This window comes from Panthera tigris, chromosome C2 (assembly GCF_018350195.1).
Source record: "Panthera tigris isolate Pti1 chromosome C2, P.tigris_Pti1_mat1.1, whole genome shotgun sequence".
Lineage (NCBI taxonomy): Eukaryota > Metazoa > Chordata > Mammalia > Carnivora > Felidae > Panthera > Panthera tigris.
In genome coordinates this window covers 47,863,992-47,877,008 of record NC_056668.1, presented here as the reverse complement: position 1 = coordinate 47,877,008, position 13,017 = coordinate 47,863,992, and the positions used below count along the sequence as shown (strand labels likewise).

At 36.8% G+C, this 13,017-nt stretch overlaps 1 protein-coding gene across 5 annotated transcripts in view; it reads right to left on the bottom strand.

The window, feature by feature from the left end:
• Positions 1 to 797: 797 nt before the first annotated feature.
• Positions 798 to 13,017, bottom strand: part of TMEM45A (transmembrane protein 45A) — a 73,799-nt gene continuing 61,579 nt past the window's right edge. For 4 of the 5 annotated variants that reach the window (XM_042956462.1, XM_042956461.1, XM_042956460.1 and 1 more), the window contains 2 exons: positions 5,536 to 5,681; positions 1,364 to 3,940 (listed from right to left, as the gene is read on the bottom strand). In XM_042956462.1, coding sequence (XP_042812396.1) covers positions 3,769 to 3,940; positions 5,536 to 5,681 — 318 coding nt within the window. In that variant the 3' untranslated portion in view covers positions 1,364 to 3,768. Of the gene's footprint in view, positions 1,343 to 1,363; positions 3,941 to 5,535; positions 5,682 to 13,017 lie in introns of those variants that run through there. The other variant, XM_042956463.1, reaches the window with a different exon arrangement.

The window sequence follows — 13,017 nt, the reverse complement described above, 5'->3', positions numbered from 1 at the left end:
TCTTTGGCCTAAAGAATCCACTCACCTCCCTCTCCAGTGTCACTGTGAAAATAGCAAATGGGGCAGGCGTCTGGATTTGTCAGTGCTTTCTGGAATGCCATGGAGCTTCAGGATTTCATTGCCCATGTTTCACCTCCAGCTGCCCATGAGGCTGCCTCTTTCTTTCATATTCAAGTCAGTCCTCAAGAATCCCTGAAGGCCTCCTTACCTTTTCTATCTTTTCTGTCACGGAAGAGACTGGCCTTTCCAACTAACATTGTACTTACTAAATCATCTGTCTCTGGTTTCACTTTGTCTCAGAGATTGTAGATTCATAAAATGTGATAGCTAGAAAGTGTCCCATGACTCATCCAGTTCAATTCCCTTACTTTAAAGAGGACATGGTGATTTCTAAAGCCCTAGAGGCAGGTTAGTCGTAAGGTCAGAATTAGAAATGAGATTTCTTGACTCCCCACTAAGGGCTGCTTAGTCCAAGACTAGGTAAGAGCTCTGACTGTTTACCTGGGTATTCCATAAAATGCTTTTCCTTATTTTAACCCCTCCACTATTTCAGTAGAAGGGACAGTATGGTGGCTATGCTATGCTGTTTAATGACATTTTACTCTATAGATGACATCATAACTCCCCTTTCCCAGTCTCCATGGCTTTGCATCCCTGTGTCCTAGGGATCGTCTTTCTTGTCTTCCCTAAAAGACTGCACAACTCAGGATGACTTCTGGCTTACTTTTCCCAGGGCAGAACACAGGTGTTCCAGAATTTGTCACACAGCTCCTTCTTCGTGATGCAAGGGTGAGGTGTAGTTGCATTAAAAAAACAAAGACTTGAGGTTTCCGAACCAAGATTCCTGCATTCCTTTATTTCTCATTGCAACAACAAGATAAACAAGTGTAATTCCATGTTTAATGAATTGCAGATGATAGCAAGCTCAGGAACCTTGAGCATATCTATAAGGTAAATAACACATTTTTCTTAGCATGGGCATCAGACTTAAGATCATCTGGAAACAGTCACTCCAGGCCCCAAATACCATGACGTATGTGCAAAATGCATTTATCATCCAAAGTACTTACAAATCTAAAAACAAAATATTTGAATTCAAATACTTTAAGCAAATTGGAAATACAAACAATACACCAAGAATCATCCTCAGCCATCTGTTCTCCAAGCAAAAGATCAAAAAACAAAACCATGAACAAAAATATTCCAAAAAAGAAAAGTTCATCCAGGAAGACTAGATGGCCCTCAAAATCACATCTCTTCTTCTGATTCTTGTTCTCGTTCAGTATTTTTCAGGAGTCCAACTTCTGAGGAGCAGAACCTCTTAAGTCGAGATTTAACCAACCTAAGGAGAATGAAAGGCATCTCATGTTATGCTGTCTAATAAAAACCCAGAATAATGTGTATCAATAATACAGCAAACTACAAATTATCTGTACAAATGGGAGAGGCAACTCAAAAAAATCACTTTTATTTGACTTTGGAGCTACATGAAACCTTTATGTGGACTAAAGCAGTGTATAAGTAAACAGATACAATATAGCTTGTATCGTGTATGACATGATTGTTGAGTTCGTTGTCAGAAAATGCCTAATTATTCATAGTTTTGATCATTTCTGAAAGAAACAAGAGAATCTCTGGACTGCAGCAAGCCCAGAAGAAACCAAGCTCAGCTGAGAGCTTTTCCATCAAGTCCACACCTTGCTATGTATTACAAAAAGGAGCCCTCTCCTATAAAGGAAGTGCATGAAGACATCTCCTTCCCCGTGTCAAAACTCATGTCAGGTATGTCCCAAATTGTGCCTTCAGAGGGGTGCTCTTGTGCAGGCCAGCATGCTCAACTGCATGTGATGGTCCATGTAGTGATCTATGATTAACTAAGAAGATGCAAGAAGTGCCCTCCACCACTGTGATTGTTTTCATAGATTAAGAGATCTGTGGGTCTGGGGGAATCAGCAAAACAATTTTTGATATTGGGAGATACGAAGGTTCTTTGTGGCAGACTCTCCACTTCTCTGATGTAATAAGGACTAAGCAAAGCTTTCCCTGTGCATGATTATTTGTAAAGACATTGTACTATGACCATATCAATAAAACATAGTTCAGTTCCAAAAATACATGGGAACACACACATTTGATACACCAAATCATCAAAATCATTATAATTTTGTGTTAAACTTCACCAGCCTATCTGCATCTTTACCCTTATTTTCTTCTGCCTGTCTTCTTCTTCCAGTGAAGGTCTGGCCTGCCCCTATAAACATGTAATGACTTTACTTGTTCTCTGGATTTCACGAAAATATAAGCATCATAAAAGCAAAGACGTCACCTTATTTAGTGCCCTAATGCTAGCCAGAGTCTGGTACATAACAGTGGCTCAACACACATTTGATGAATCAATGACCTTTGGAACAATCTGCTAGGAGTTCATATCACTCACTTATTTGTAGAGGTTAATTCTCTTTCAACTCAGCATTAACTCCTCCAATAATACAACAAGCAAGTAGTAGTAATAAAAACTATTCACTCATCAAGAGCCAAAGAAACCAATCAAAATAATTTGCTTTGATTATTAACTGACTGTTGATGTTGCTCCCAATGTCCTAGGCTCTTCAAGGCACTGTTTTCATGAAAGACTAATAGTCTTAAATAAGTTAAACTCTGGGAAATGTTTGTGTCATTTTTTTAAATTCACATAGTTATCTTTACATTGCACAACCTCAATACATGTAAATGAAATGGATTGTTAATTCATTAATTAGATTCATTCTTGATGGCTCTTACGGAAAATAAAACAAAGACATGGCTACTTATTACAAATTAATTCTTAACACAGACCCTAGTGACTCCTGTTTCCCACTCCTTCTTTCTGGGTTGTATTTGCTGTTGTGACAGCCACCAAGCTGACGCATGTTCAGGTTCTATCTGTATCCTATAGCCCTAGGTATTGGCACATGCATAAATGGCCAGTGCAGACAGGTTAAAAGCTGGAAGGGTGAAGAAGAAGTGCAAATAATTGCCAGTTTCCAGAGTGATACAAGTCCAGGATACTAAGGTCAGGATGTGTCTGAGTTTTTGCTCCCATATGTACTCTGCAATTAACAAGAGAAAGAGCAGAGGGTCCCCTGAAAACCCATCACCTGTGACTGAATTACAAACAACTTCACACTCAAACTCTGAAAAACAGATTGTCAAAACTGCTTATGATTATAGGACGGAATTAGCCTACATGTGACCTCACTGAAAGTCAGTACTGAATCTTCATGACATTTTGTAAGTTATTCCTTAAGTTTATATCAACATACCTCATAACATGAGCTCTTGGTCTTATATTTCCAAAGCAATATGAGAGCAAAACTGAAAAGCATCTGAAACATGATTTCCAAACAAATAAAGCCCATACCCATGTAACTGAATAGATCTATTAAAAGTGCAAATAAGTGTTTAATGAATACCTACTGCATGTTTGATAGCATGCCAACAGCCATGTGAAATATGAAAAGGGTCTTTTCCTTAAAGTGATACAACCTAGCTAGCAGATAAGACTGGCTAATAGTAAAGATAGATCACAATTGTTAAAATGAGTAGTAGCGACTCAAGTACTATCCAAACTCATGAAGGGAAATGAGGGCTAGAATTATCACAGAAGTTTTCATAGAAGACATGGCGTTTGATTTGGATATGCCAGGTAGAGGGGACTAAGTGGTCACAAAAGATAAAGGTGTCTGTAGGTGGGGAGTGTTGAGAAAATAAACATGGAGTTTCTGGTTTCTAGAAAGTTGTAAGTGGATAAGAGGGGTCTGAAGCCTTTTGAAACAGGAAGAGACAGTAGTCTTCTTTTGGCCATGGAAGAGAGCTGACATGAGCTAGAGAGGCTCCTTGAATGTCGCCTTTATTCTTGGAGGCTGCCCAGCCCCTAAGGGGATGAGGCCCAGATGTCAGCCTAGAACAACAGGAAGAAGCAAAGTTTTACTTAGTGGCAGAGCCAGTCTTAACAGCATGCTTTGGGGGAATGGAGTAGGACTAATAGAGATCAGTCAATGAGAAGCTAGAATCTCCCAGTACCCAAAAGCACTTAGACCTCTAGAAGGAGGTAAATACAGATCAAAGTAAGCTGACCAGGAGCCTAGCAGAGACATCTGGGAGTTACACAAGGAAATGGTTCCCTTACTAAGAGACTCAGCACCAAAGCTGCTTCAGCAGTGAAGCTCAAAAAAGCACAAAGAAGGAGGGGTGACCTGGGAAAGAAGAATAAAAAGCTAGTTTTTGAAGATGCTGAGACCACACTGGGCCTAGAAGCAGCTACTGCATTTTATTTATCTAGAGAACCTACTAGATGTATACTGTCCAATATGGTAGTCACTATGCATATACAGATATTTAAATTAATTTAAATTAATGTGGCACTAGGCACATGTCAAGTGTTCAATAACCACATAATCAAGTAGTTCATGGCTACCAAATGAAAACTGCAGATATAGAACATTTAGATCAGTGCTGACGTCTGCAGAATTAAGTGTAGAGTCTGCATGCTTAATAGTTGGGATCAGCTAGACCCATTGTGATTTGGTATTAGCTACCTTAAAGATAGGAACCATGTTCAACTTTTTCTATTTCTTATTCTTCAAGATGAAGCTTAATTCTCTTATTCTTCAAGATGAAGCTTAAATATGAGGAAGCCTCCTCTGGGCTCCAATAGTGCTTTGTTCTACTATTTCCACCAATTGCACTGTATCTAAATTGTCTGTTTCTCCCCATAGGGTCTATACTTTATGCATTTTTTGATACAGAAGGAGGAGGAGGAGAACAAGAAAGATAACACAAAAAGAATAAGAACAACAAGAATAACCTCCACTGCACCCTCATTATGTCCTATGCATACATTTACACACATTTCTTATTGAGGTACTATTATTTTTCCCATTTTGCAAACAACAAAACTGAGACTTAATGTGGTTACATAATTTGCCCAAAGTCATACAGTTGATAGGTAGGAGAGCTAGGAATATGTGTTTTATCAATCTGTCTGTTATATTGCTCTTCGTTCATTGTGAAACATTGAATCAGAGTCTTTCTAAAAACAACTGAATCTTACTTTTAGAAATATTAGAGTAAATGTCAAATTAATCACATACTCATATTTAATGGGAAACATAAATGTTGATCAAAATGTAACACCAAGCTTGTGAATTGCTAACATTAATGTACACATGGGCAAATGAAGGGCTCACTGCAGGTATGGAAAAGGAAACAGCATATGCAAAGACACAAAGGCACAGAAAAGTGTTGAAGGGAGACACATAGGTCATAGGTCAGAGAGACAGCTGAGACACTGTTGAGCGAGTCTAACTTTAAACCAGCATTTATTCTTTCAAGGGGGGATTTCTGGGTTTGCAGATAATTTTCTGCTACATTACCCTGTCTTGTGGAATACTAAATAATGAAGTCCCCCTTTGAACTTAAGTTCAATACTTCTGAGTCTTGTTGGTCATATACCAAGGAATAGAGCTTCCATGAACAAAAAAGTCACTAACTTACCAAGTAACAAAGGCATAAATCACTCCAACAATGACAATGTGTAATGTGTAATGCCAACAAAAGCATATGCTGAGAAACATAATGTTGTCATGATCCATTGAATCCCATGCAGGACCTCCACTAGGGGGATAAAGGACAAAACCAATCTGTAATTTAAAACAAAAAGCACATATTGAAAATAATCAATCACATTCCCAATGATAGCAAATTTCAAAATGTTTGGTTCCAAGATCAATCTTAACTAAGACAACTCTAATTACCTGAGATGCTACAGATAGGTCATCAGGTTTCACTGCCTATTTAAGTAATACAGATAGTATCTACCAGGTCATAATTTCAAAAAAAACATTAAGGACATTTGAAGATGAATTTTTAAAATGTGGATAGTAATCATCTCTGTGGATTATGGACTTTCAGAGAATGTGCCAGGTTTCTAAGTTGTGCAATTTCACTCAGTTATTTCAAAATTAGAATACAAAAAGGTTTTAAAATAAATGCTCACAGATAACATTATATTCAATGATAAAAGACTGAAAGCTTTTCCCCTAAGATTAGCAACAAGATGAGAGCATCTGATTCACCACTTCTATTCAACATTGTACTAGAAATTTTTAGCCAAAAATTAGTCACGAAAAATAAAGGGCATCCAGATTCTAAAGAAAGAAGTAAAACTTTCTACATTCACAGATGATACAATCTTATATAGAGAAAATCCTAAAGAATCCATACACAAAAGAACTATTAGAGCTAATAAATGAATTCATCATACTTGCAGGACACAAAATCAACACACAAATTCAGTTGTACTTCTATACACATGCAATGAACAACCCAAAAATTATGTTAAGAAAACAATGTTGGGGTGCCTGGGTGGCTCAGTCGGTTGGGCGTCCGACTTCGGCTCAGATCATGATCTCGCGGTCCGTGAGTTCAAGCCCCACATCGGGCTCTGTGCTGACAGCTCAGAGCCTGGAGCCTGTTTCAGATTCTGTGTCTCCCTCTCTCTCTGACCTCCCATTCATGCTCTGTCTCTCTCTGTCTCAAAAATGAATAAACGTTAAAAAAAAAGAAAAAAAAAGAAAACAATGCCACTTATAATAGCATTGAAAAAAATAAAATACTTAGGAATAAATTTAATCAAGGAGGTTCAGGACTTGTACATTGAAAGCTATATAAAACATTGTTGAGAGAAATCAAAGCCTAAACAAATGGAAATACATCCCATGTTCATGGACTGGATGATTTAAAATTATTAAGATGTCAATAACACTCAAAGCAATCTATAAACTCAAGCAATCCTTATCAAAATCCCAATGGTTTTTGTTGTTGTTGTTGTTTTTACAGATATGGAAAACTGATCCTAAAAATCATATGGAATTTCCAGGAACCCATAAACAACTTCAAAAAAGAAAAATAAAGTTGTAAGAATTACGAAGTTGTAAGAATTATGCTTTTTGATCTCAAGACTTACTACAAAAACTGCAATAATCAAAATAGGGTGGTACTGACATAATGATAGAAATATAGATCAATGAACTAGAATTGAGAGTTCAGAAATAAATCTATATGTCTGTAGAAAATTCATTTTGATAGGAGTGCCAAGGCCATTCAATGGGTAAATAATCATCTCTTCAACAAATGGTGCTGGGACAACTGGATATCCACATACAAAAGAATGAATTTGGACCCTTACCTCACACCACATACAAAAATTAATTCAAAATTGGTCAAAGACTAAATATAAGAAGTAAAACCATAAAACTATTAGAAGAAAACATAGGAGGAATCTTCATGACCTGGGATTGCTGATGACTTCTTAGATATTACACTAAAAGTACAATCAACCTGGGGTGCCTGGGTGGCTCAGTCGGTTGGGCATCCAACTTCGGCTCAGGTCATGATCTCACAGTTTGTGGGTTCGAGCCCCACATCGGCCTCTGTGCTGACAGCTCAGAGCCTGGAGCCTGCTTCAGATTCTGTGTCTTCCTGTCTCTCTGCCCCTCCCCCACTCACACTCTGTCTCTCTCTCCTTCAAAAGTAAATAAACGTTAAAAATTTTTTTTAAATAAAAGTACAATCAACCAAAGAAAAAATACATAAATTGAGCTTCACCAAAATTAAACTTTTGTATTTCAATTGACACTTTCAAGAAAATGAAAAGACAGGGGCCCCTGGGTGGTTCAGTCAGTTAAGTGTCCAACTCTTGAATTTGGCTCAGGTCATGATCTCAAGGTTCATGGGTTTCAGTCCCACATCAGGCTCGATGCTGATAGTGTGGAGCCTGCTTGGGATTATTTCTCTCCCTCTGTCTCTGTTCCTCCTCTGCTCATTCTCTCTGTTTCTCTCTCAAAATGGATAAATTAACTTAAAAAAAAAAAAAAAAGAAAGAAAATGAGAAGACAGCCCATAGCATAGGATAAAATACTGCTGAATCATATACCTAAAAGAAGTCAATATCTAGAATGTATAAAGACCTAAAACTCAACAACTAAAAGACAAAAAAATATATTTTTTAAATGGGCAAAGGAGTTTAAGAGACATATCTTCAAAAATAGGTATACAAATTGTCAATAAACTCATGAAAAAAATGATGAACATTGTTATTAGAGAAATGCAAATCAAAACCACAATGAGATACCCCTTCACACCCACTAGGATGGTAATAACACTAATAATGACAAGTGTTAGTAAAAATATGGAGAAATTGGATTCCTTATAAATTTCTGATAGGAATATAAAATGGTGTAGTCATTGTGGAAAACAATTTGACAGTTTCTCGAAAAGCTAAGTATAGAATTAATTATCACATGCCATTCCTAAGTATATACCCAAAAGAACTGAAAAGAAGTATTCAAACAAAAACTTGTAAACAAATGTTCATAATAGTCAACAGTTGAAAACAACCCAAATGCCCATCAACTGATGATGAATTAAACAAAATATGGTATATCTATACAATGGAATATTATTAAGCTATGAAAAGTTATGATTCACTAATACATGACACAACATAGATTAATCTTGAAAACATTATTTTAAGGGAAAGAAGCCAGATACAAAAAGTCACATATTGTATGATCTGTTTACATGAAATATCCAGAATAGGTAAATCCATAGAAAGAAAAAGCAAATTAGTGATTATTAGGGGCTAGGAGGAGAATGAAAGAGAATGGCTGCTGAATGATTCCAAGGTTTCCTTCTGGAGTGATGAAAATGTTTTAGAACTACATAAAGGTGAGAGTTGCACAATATTGTGAATGTACTTAAATGGCACTGAATTACACACTTTAAAATGGTTAATTCTATGTTATGTAAAGTTTATCCCAATAAAAAATAATATGATAGAGAAGATAGGTAGATGATGATGATGATAGATAGATAGATGATAGATAGATAGATAGATAGATAGATAGATAGATAGACTTGGACAGATGATGGACAGATGGGGGGATAGAGGGATGGACATCTGTCAGATGCTAAAAAATTACAATAACAAGATACTTACATGGATAACTGGACAAATATCCACCGTATATTGGCTAACTAAATGTCAGTTATGCTGCTTGGGAGTTTTCCTTACAATGGCCCTGCAATGATGTATTATTATCCCATTTTGATGTACTATTATCTTCATCACCCAGATGAGAAAATTGGGTGGTTTTGTAATTTGCCCAGATTTACACATCTAATAAATGAAATCTTACAGGAACAAAAAAAGCATTTAATCCATAACATTGAGTGAAATTTTAATTCCATTTCTGTATGAAATTTCAAATAGCCTGAGTAAATCAGGAAAAACCAAGATTTGGGCCTTAATCACTTGTTCCCATTTCCCATTTTAAAGAATTCCCTTTAGTTGGAAAGAGAGTTACCATTTGTACCACTTGGTAGATGTACCATTATGTGTGGGGCACCTTAACTTCACTCATGTACATAAACTTCAGGATTATCTTCAGTCCTCATAATAACCCCAAGAAGAAGATATCATTATTCCCCTGCTTTTCATGCCCTCCTTTTGCAGCCACTAATGGAAGGTGATAGAGAAATTCTGTGTCAAGGAAGGGTCTTTTAGAGGACAGTTGAGTGTAATGAACTATGGACAAGTTCCACAATTCCTATTTGTCCCACCAATGTCCTTCCAGTGCCATGATCCATCTATCTCTGCTTGGGGAGTGATTTGCTATAGCTCCCAGAGGTAAGGGTTAGCAGCTGTTGTGGGTTAAAATGTGTCCTCCAAAAGGACATGTTGATGTCCCAATACTGGGTGTCTGTGAATGTGACCTTATTTGGAAATAGGGTTTTTTCAGATGTCATCAAGGTAAGATGAGGTCATACTGGATTATAATTGGCCCTAAATCCAATGACTGGTGTCCTTATAATGGAAAGCCATGTGAAGACACAGGTACAGAGATACACAGGTGTGACTATGGAGGCAGAGGTTGCAGTTATGCTGCCATAAGCTGAGGAATGTCAGGGATTGCTGACAACTCTCTAGGATAGTGGCATAGGACAGATTCTCCCTTTGGGTCCCCAAAAAGAAACCAATATGCTGACACCTTGATTTTTGGACTTCTGGCCTCCAGAACAGTGAAAGAATAACTTTCCATTGTTTTAAGTCATCCAGTCTTTGGGACTTTGTTTTTGCAGCCCTAAGAAACTAATACAGGAGCTGGAGTGCCTGGGTGGCTCAGTTGGTTGAGCGTCCGACTCTTGGTCTCGGCTCAGGTCATGATCTCACAGTTCGTGAATTCAAGCCCCATGTCGAGTCTGCACTGACAGCACAGAGCCTGCCTGAGATTCTGTCTCCTTCTCTCTCTGCTCCTCCCCTGCTTGCTCTCTATCTCTCTCAAAATAAAAATAAACTTAAAAAAAAAAAAAAAAAAGAAAGAAACTAATACAGGAGCTAAGACCAAAATAAGCAAAGGAGAATTACTTATCCTAAACCTGAAGCCTGGACACATTAGTGGTTTTTCATCCATCTTTCAAATCCCAACTCAACTTTACCTTCTGGTAAGGCATAGAATATACAGTATACACTCATGAGATAAATATGGTGGAACCAGACTTCAAGTCCAGGTCTGCCTGACCTAGAGTCTCATAGACTTCTCCTTCCATGCCATACTCACAATTGCTTTTTGGAGCACTCAAAATAAAACATCTCTTTAAGTCACCTTCATTGGTCATCACCAATCCTACCAGTCAAATGCTTAAAGAGAGACTTTGAGCGCCTCTCACTGCCAATCTCATTGAGACCCTTATAGCCTGAAACTGAAAGCTGCCATGAAGCCTATGAGTACAGTTAACCGATGTGATTATTGAGAAAGCCATAGAAACATTCCCAAGTCATTTCAGGCTAAAAGCAAGTGAATTAGGAAAGCTGAAATACAAAGGCCAAAAGATGCCACAACTCATTAAATTTTCCTTTAAATATAGAATCAGCCATTACTCTTTCATTTAATATTCTAATTTGCTTCCTAATGTAAAATTTCAACAATAACAAAAAAATAGGTCTTAAAAAGAATTTTTTTTTGCTGTATCTTCTATGCCACTCCTGACCATCTGTTTTTGAGTAGTTTAAGCTTCATTAATATCACATTTAAAATGTAAATAATTATCTTCTCTAATATACAACAAGCCAGAGGCCCATTTCCTATAGGTTGGAGTTCGAATTTCCTATTGTTTTATATCTTATTCTCTAATCACTTCTTTCAACACTATTAGCCTTAAGCAAGTGTTTGATCCACTATATCAGACTTCAGACCACTACTGCTTTAGTTGGGTCTTTTTGATATCTTTGAATGAACTTTTGTCTTTCTTAAAGGCAAAACAAAGCTGAGTTTTACTTTGGGCTCAGTAATCTGGGAAGTCTTGGGAGGAGTCCTTGGGGCAATTAGTGGAGCTGGGTGATGAAATAGAAGTAACTGTTCAAAGTAATAGGAAGCAAACACAGCAGAAATGTCTTCCTCATTCCTGATGGTCTCTGTGCCTCAGCTCTGACAATGATGTGAGGGAACTTGGAAATGACATAGTGCAAAAGTGAGCCTTAGAAATACTCTCCCACAAAGAGTCTCAGAGAAACCATGATTCATGGAATGAATGGACTTTGAAGGGTATCTGTTTCTTTTTTAAATTGCATGACATGGATAGGTTTTTCAGAAAGCATATCTGACTAGAATGACATTCATGAAAGAAATCATTTTTAGAGGTTGGGAAGGGCATTCCATCCAGGTGTGCCTATCACCCAATCATTTGTGTATGAGTTATAAAAAAAAAAAAAAAAAGCAGCCAATCTGAACATTTGCCTCATTTATTTCACATCTTCTTACAGGTCAAAGAGTCTACGTGTGACAATGTGTCTATTTATTATTTATGTGCTAGTTATTACCCATCTATGGAGAAGTAGAGAGAGAAAAAGTATGGTGAAAAGCAAATCACAATGTCATATGATTAGCTTAAGACAATTTGGGCCATAAACCTTCATAACACCACACAAAGCATCAAAATAAAAGCATAAAAATTCACCTAAGTCTCTAGACATTTTTGTTTTGGAATCATCTGAGGATAGAGAGAGATACTATGGCTAAACCTTCATTTCCTGTCAGTGTGTGTGTTTGCACTGGTATTAAATGTTCATTTTTCTTTAAGCCTCTAAGCGTTATTTAGTCTGGCCACCAGGTAAAAAAAGAAACTAGTCTAGACATACTGATAGATGGAAAAGGTTTTTAAATAGTCACAGATTTACACCCCAAAATGTTAACCTCACAGCTCTTTCTTAGAAAAGCTTTTGGAAAAATATGAAAACATTATTTCTCTGCCAAAAGGGACAACATTAGGTCAGTCTATTCTCAGTTGTGACAGCCGATGCTTCATCCCTCAAATCGTTAATGAGTCATTAATGATTAATGGAACACTAATCAGTTTCATTAATTCTGCTCTTATCTTTATTATTCCTTTTATTTATTTTTTACTTTCCTTGCGTTTCTTCTTTTGTTCTTACTTTCAACTTTCTTTACTTAGTTAGCTCTTTATCAAACTTGATTTAATAAATATATAGAGAATCCTGAACTCAATGAAGATAGAACATACTTTCTTTCAAATACATAGAACACTTACTACCACTGACATTGTTCCAAAGGAAGTTTCAATACAACGCATTTCAGAGTCAACACATTCTATGACTACAAAGCAATTAAATTGAAAATGAACAATAAAAATAAAATTTTTGGAAACTTAAAGGCGCACTCCTAGTTAACTCATAAATTAAAGAGGAAAGCACATGGAAAATGCAATATTCAAAGTTTCCCAAGAGTGAAAACTACCACACATCAAATCCAATGGGAGATGGCTACAGTAGTATGTAGAAGGAAATCTATAGCTGGAGATATATTTATTTTAAAACAAGAAAGACAGAAACAAAGTGAGCATTCAATAAAAAAAAACTAGAAAAGTATAAGCAGAATACAGCCTTATAACATTAAAGCA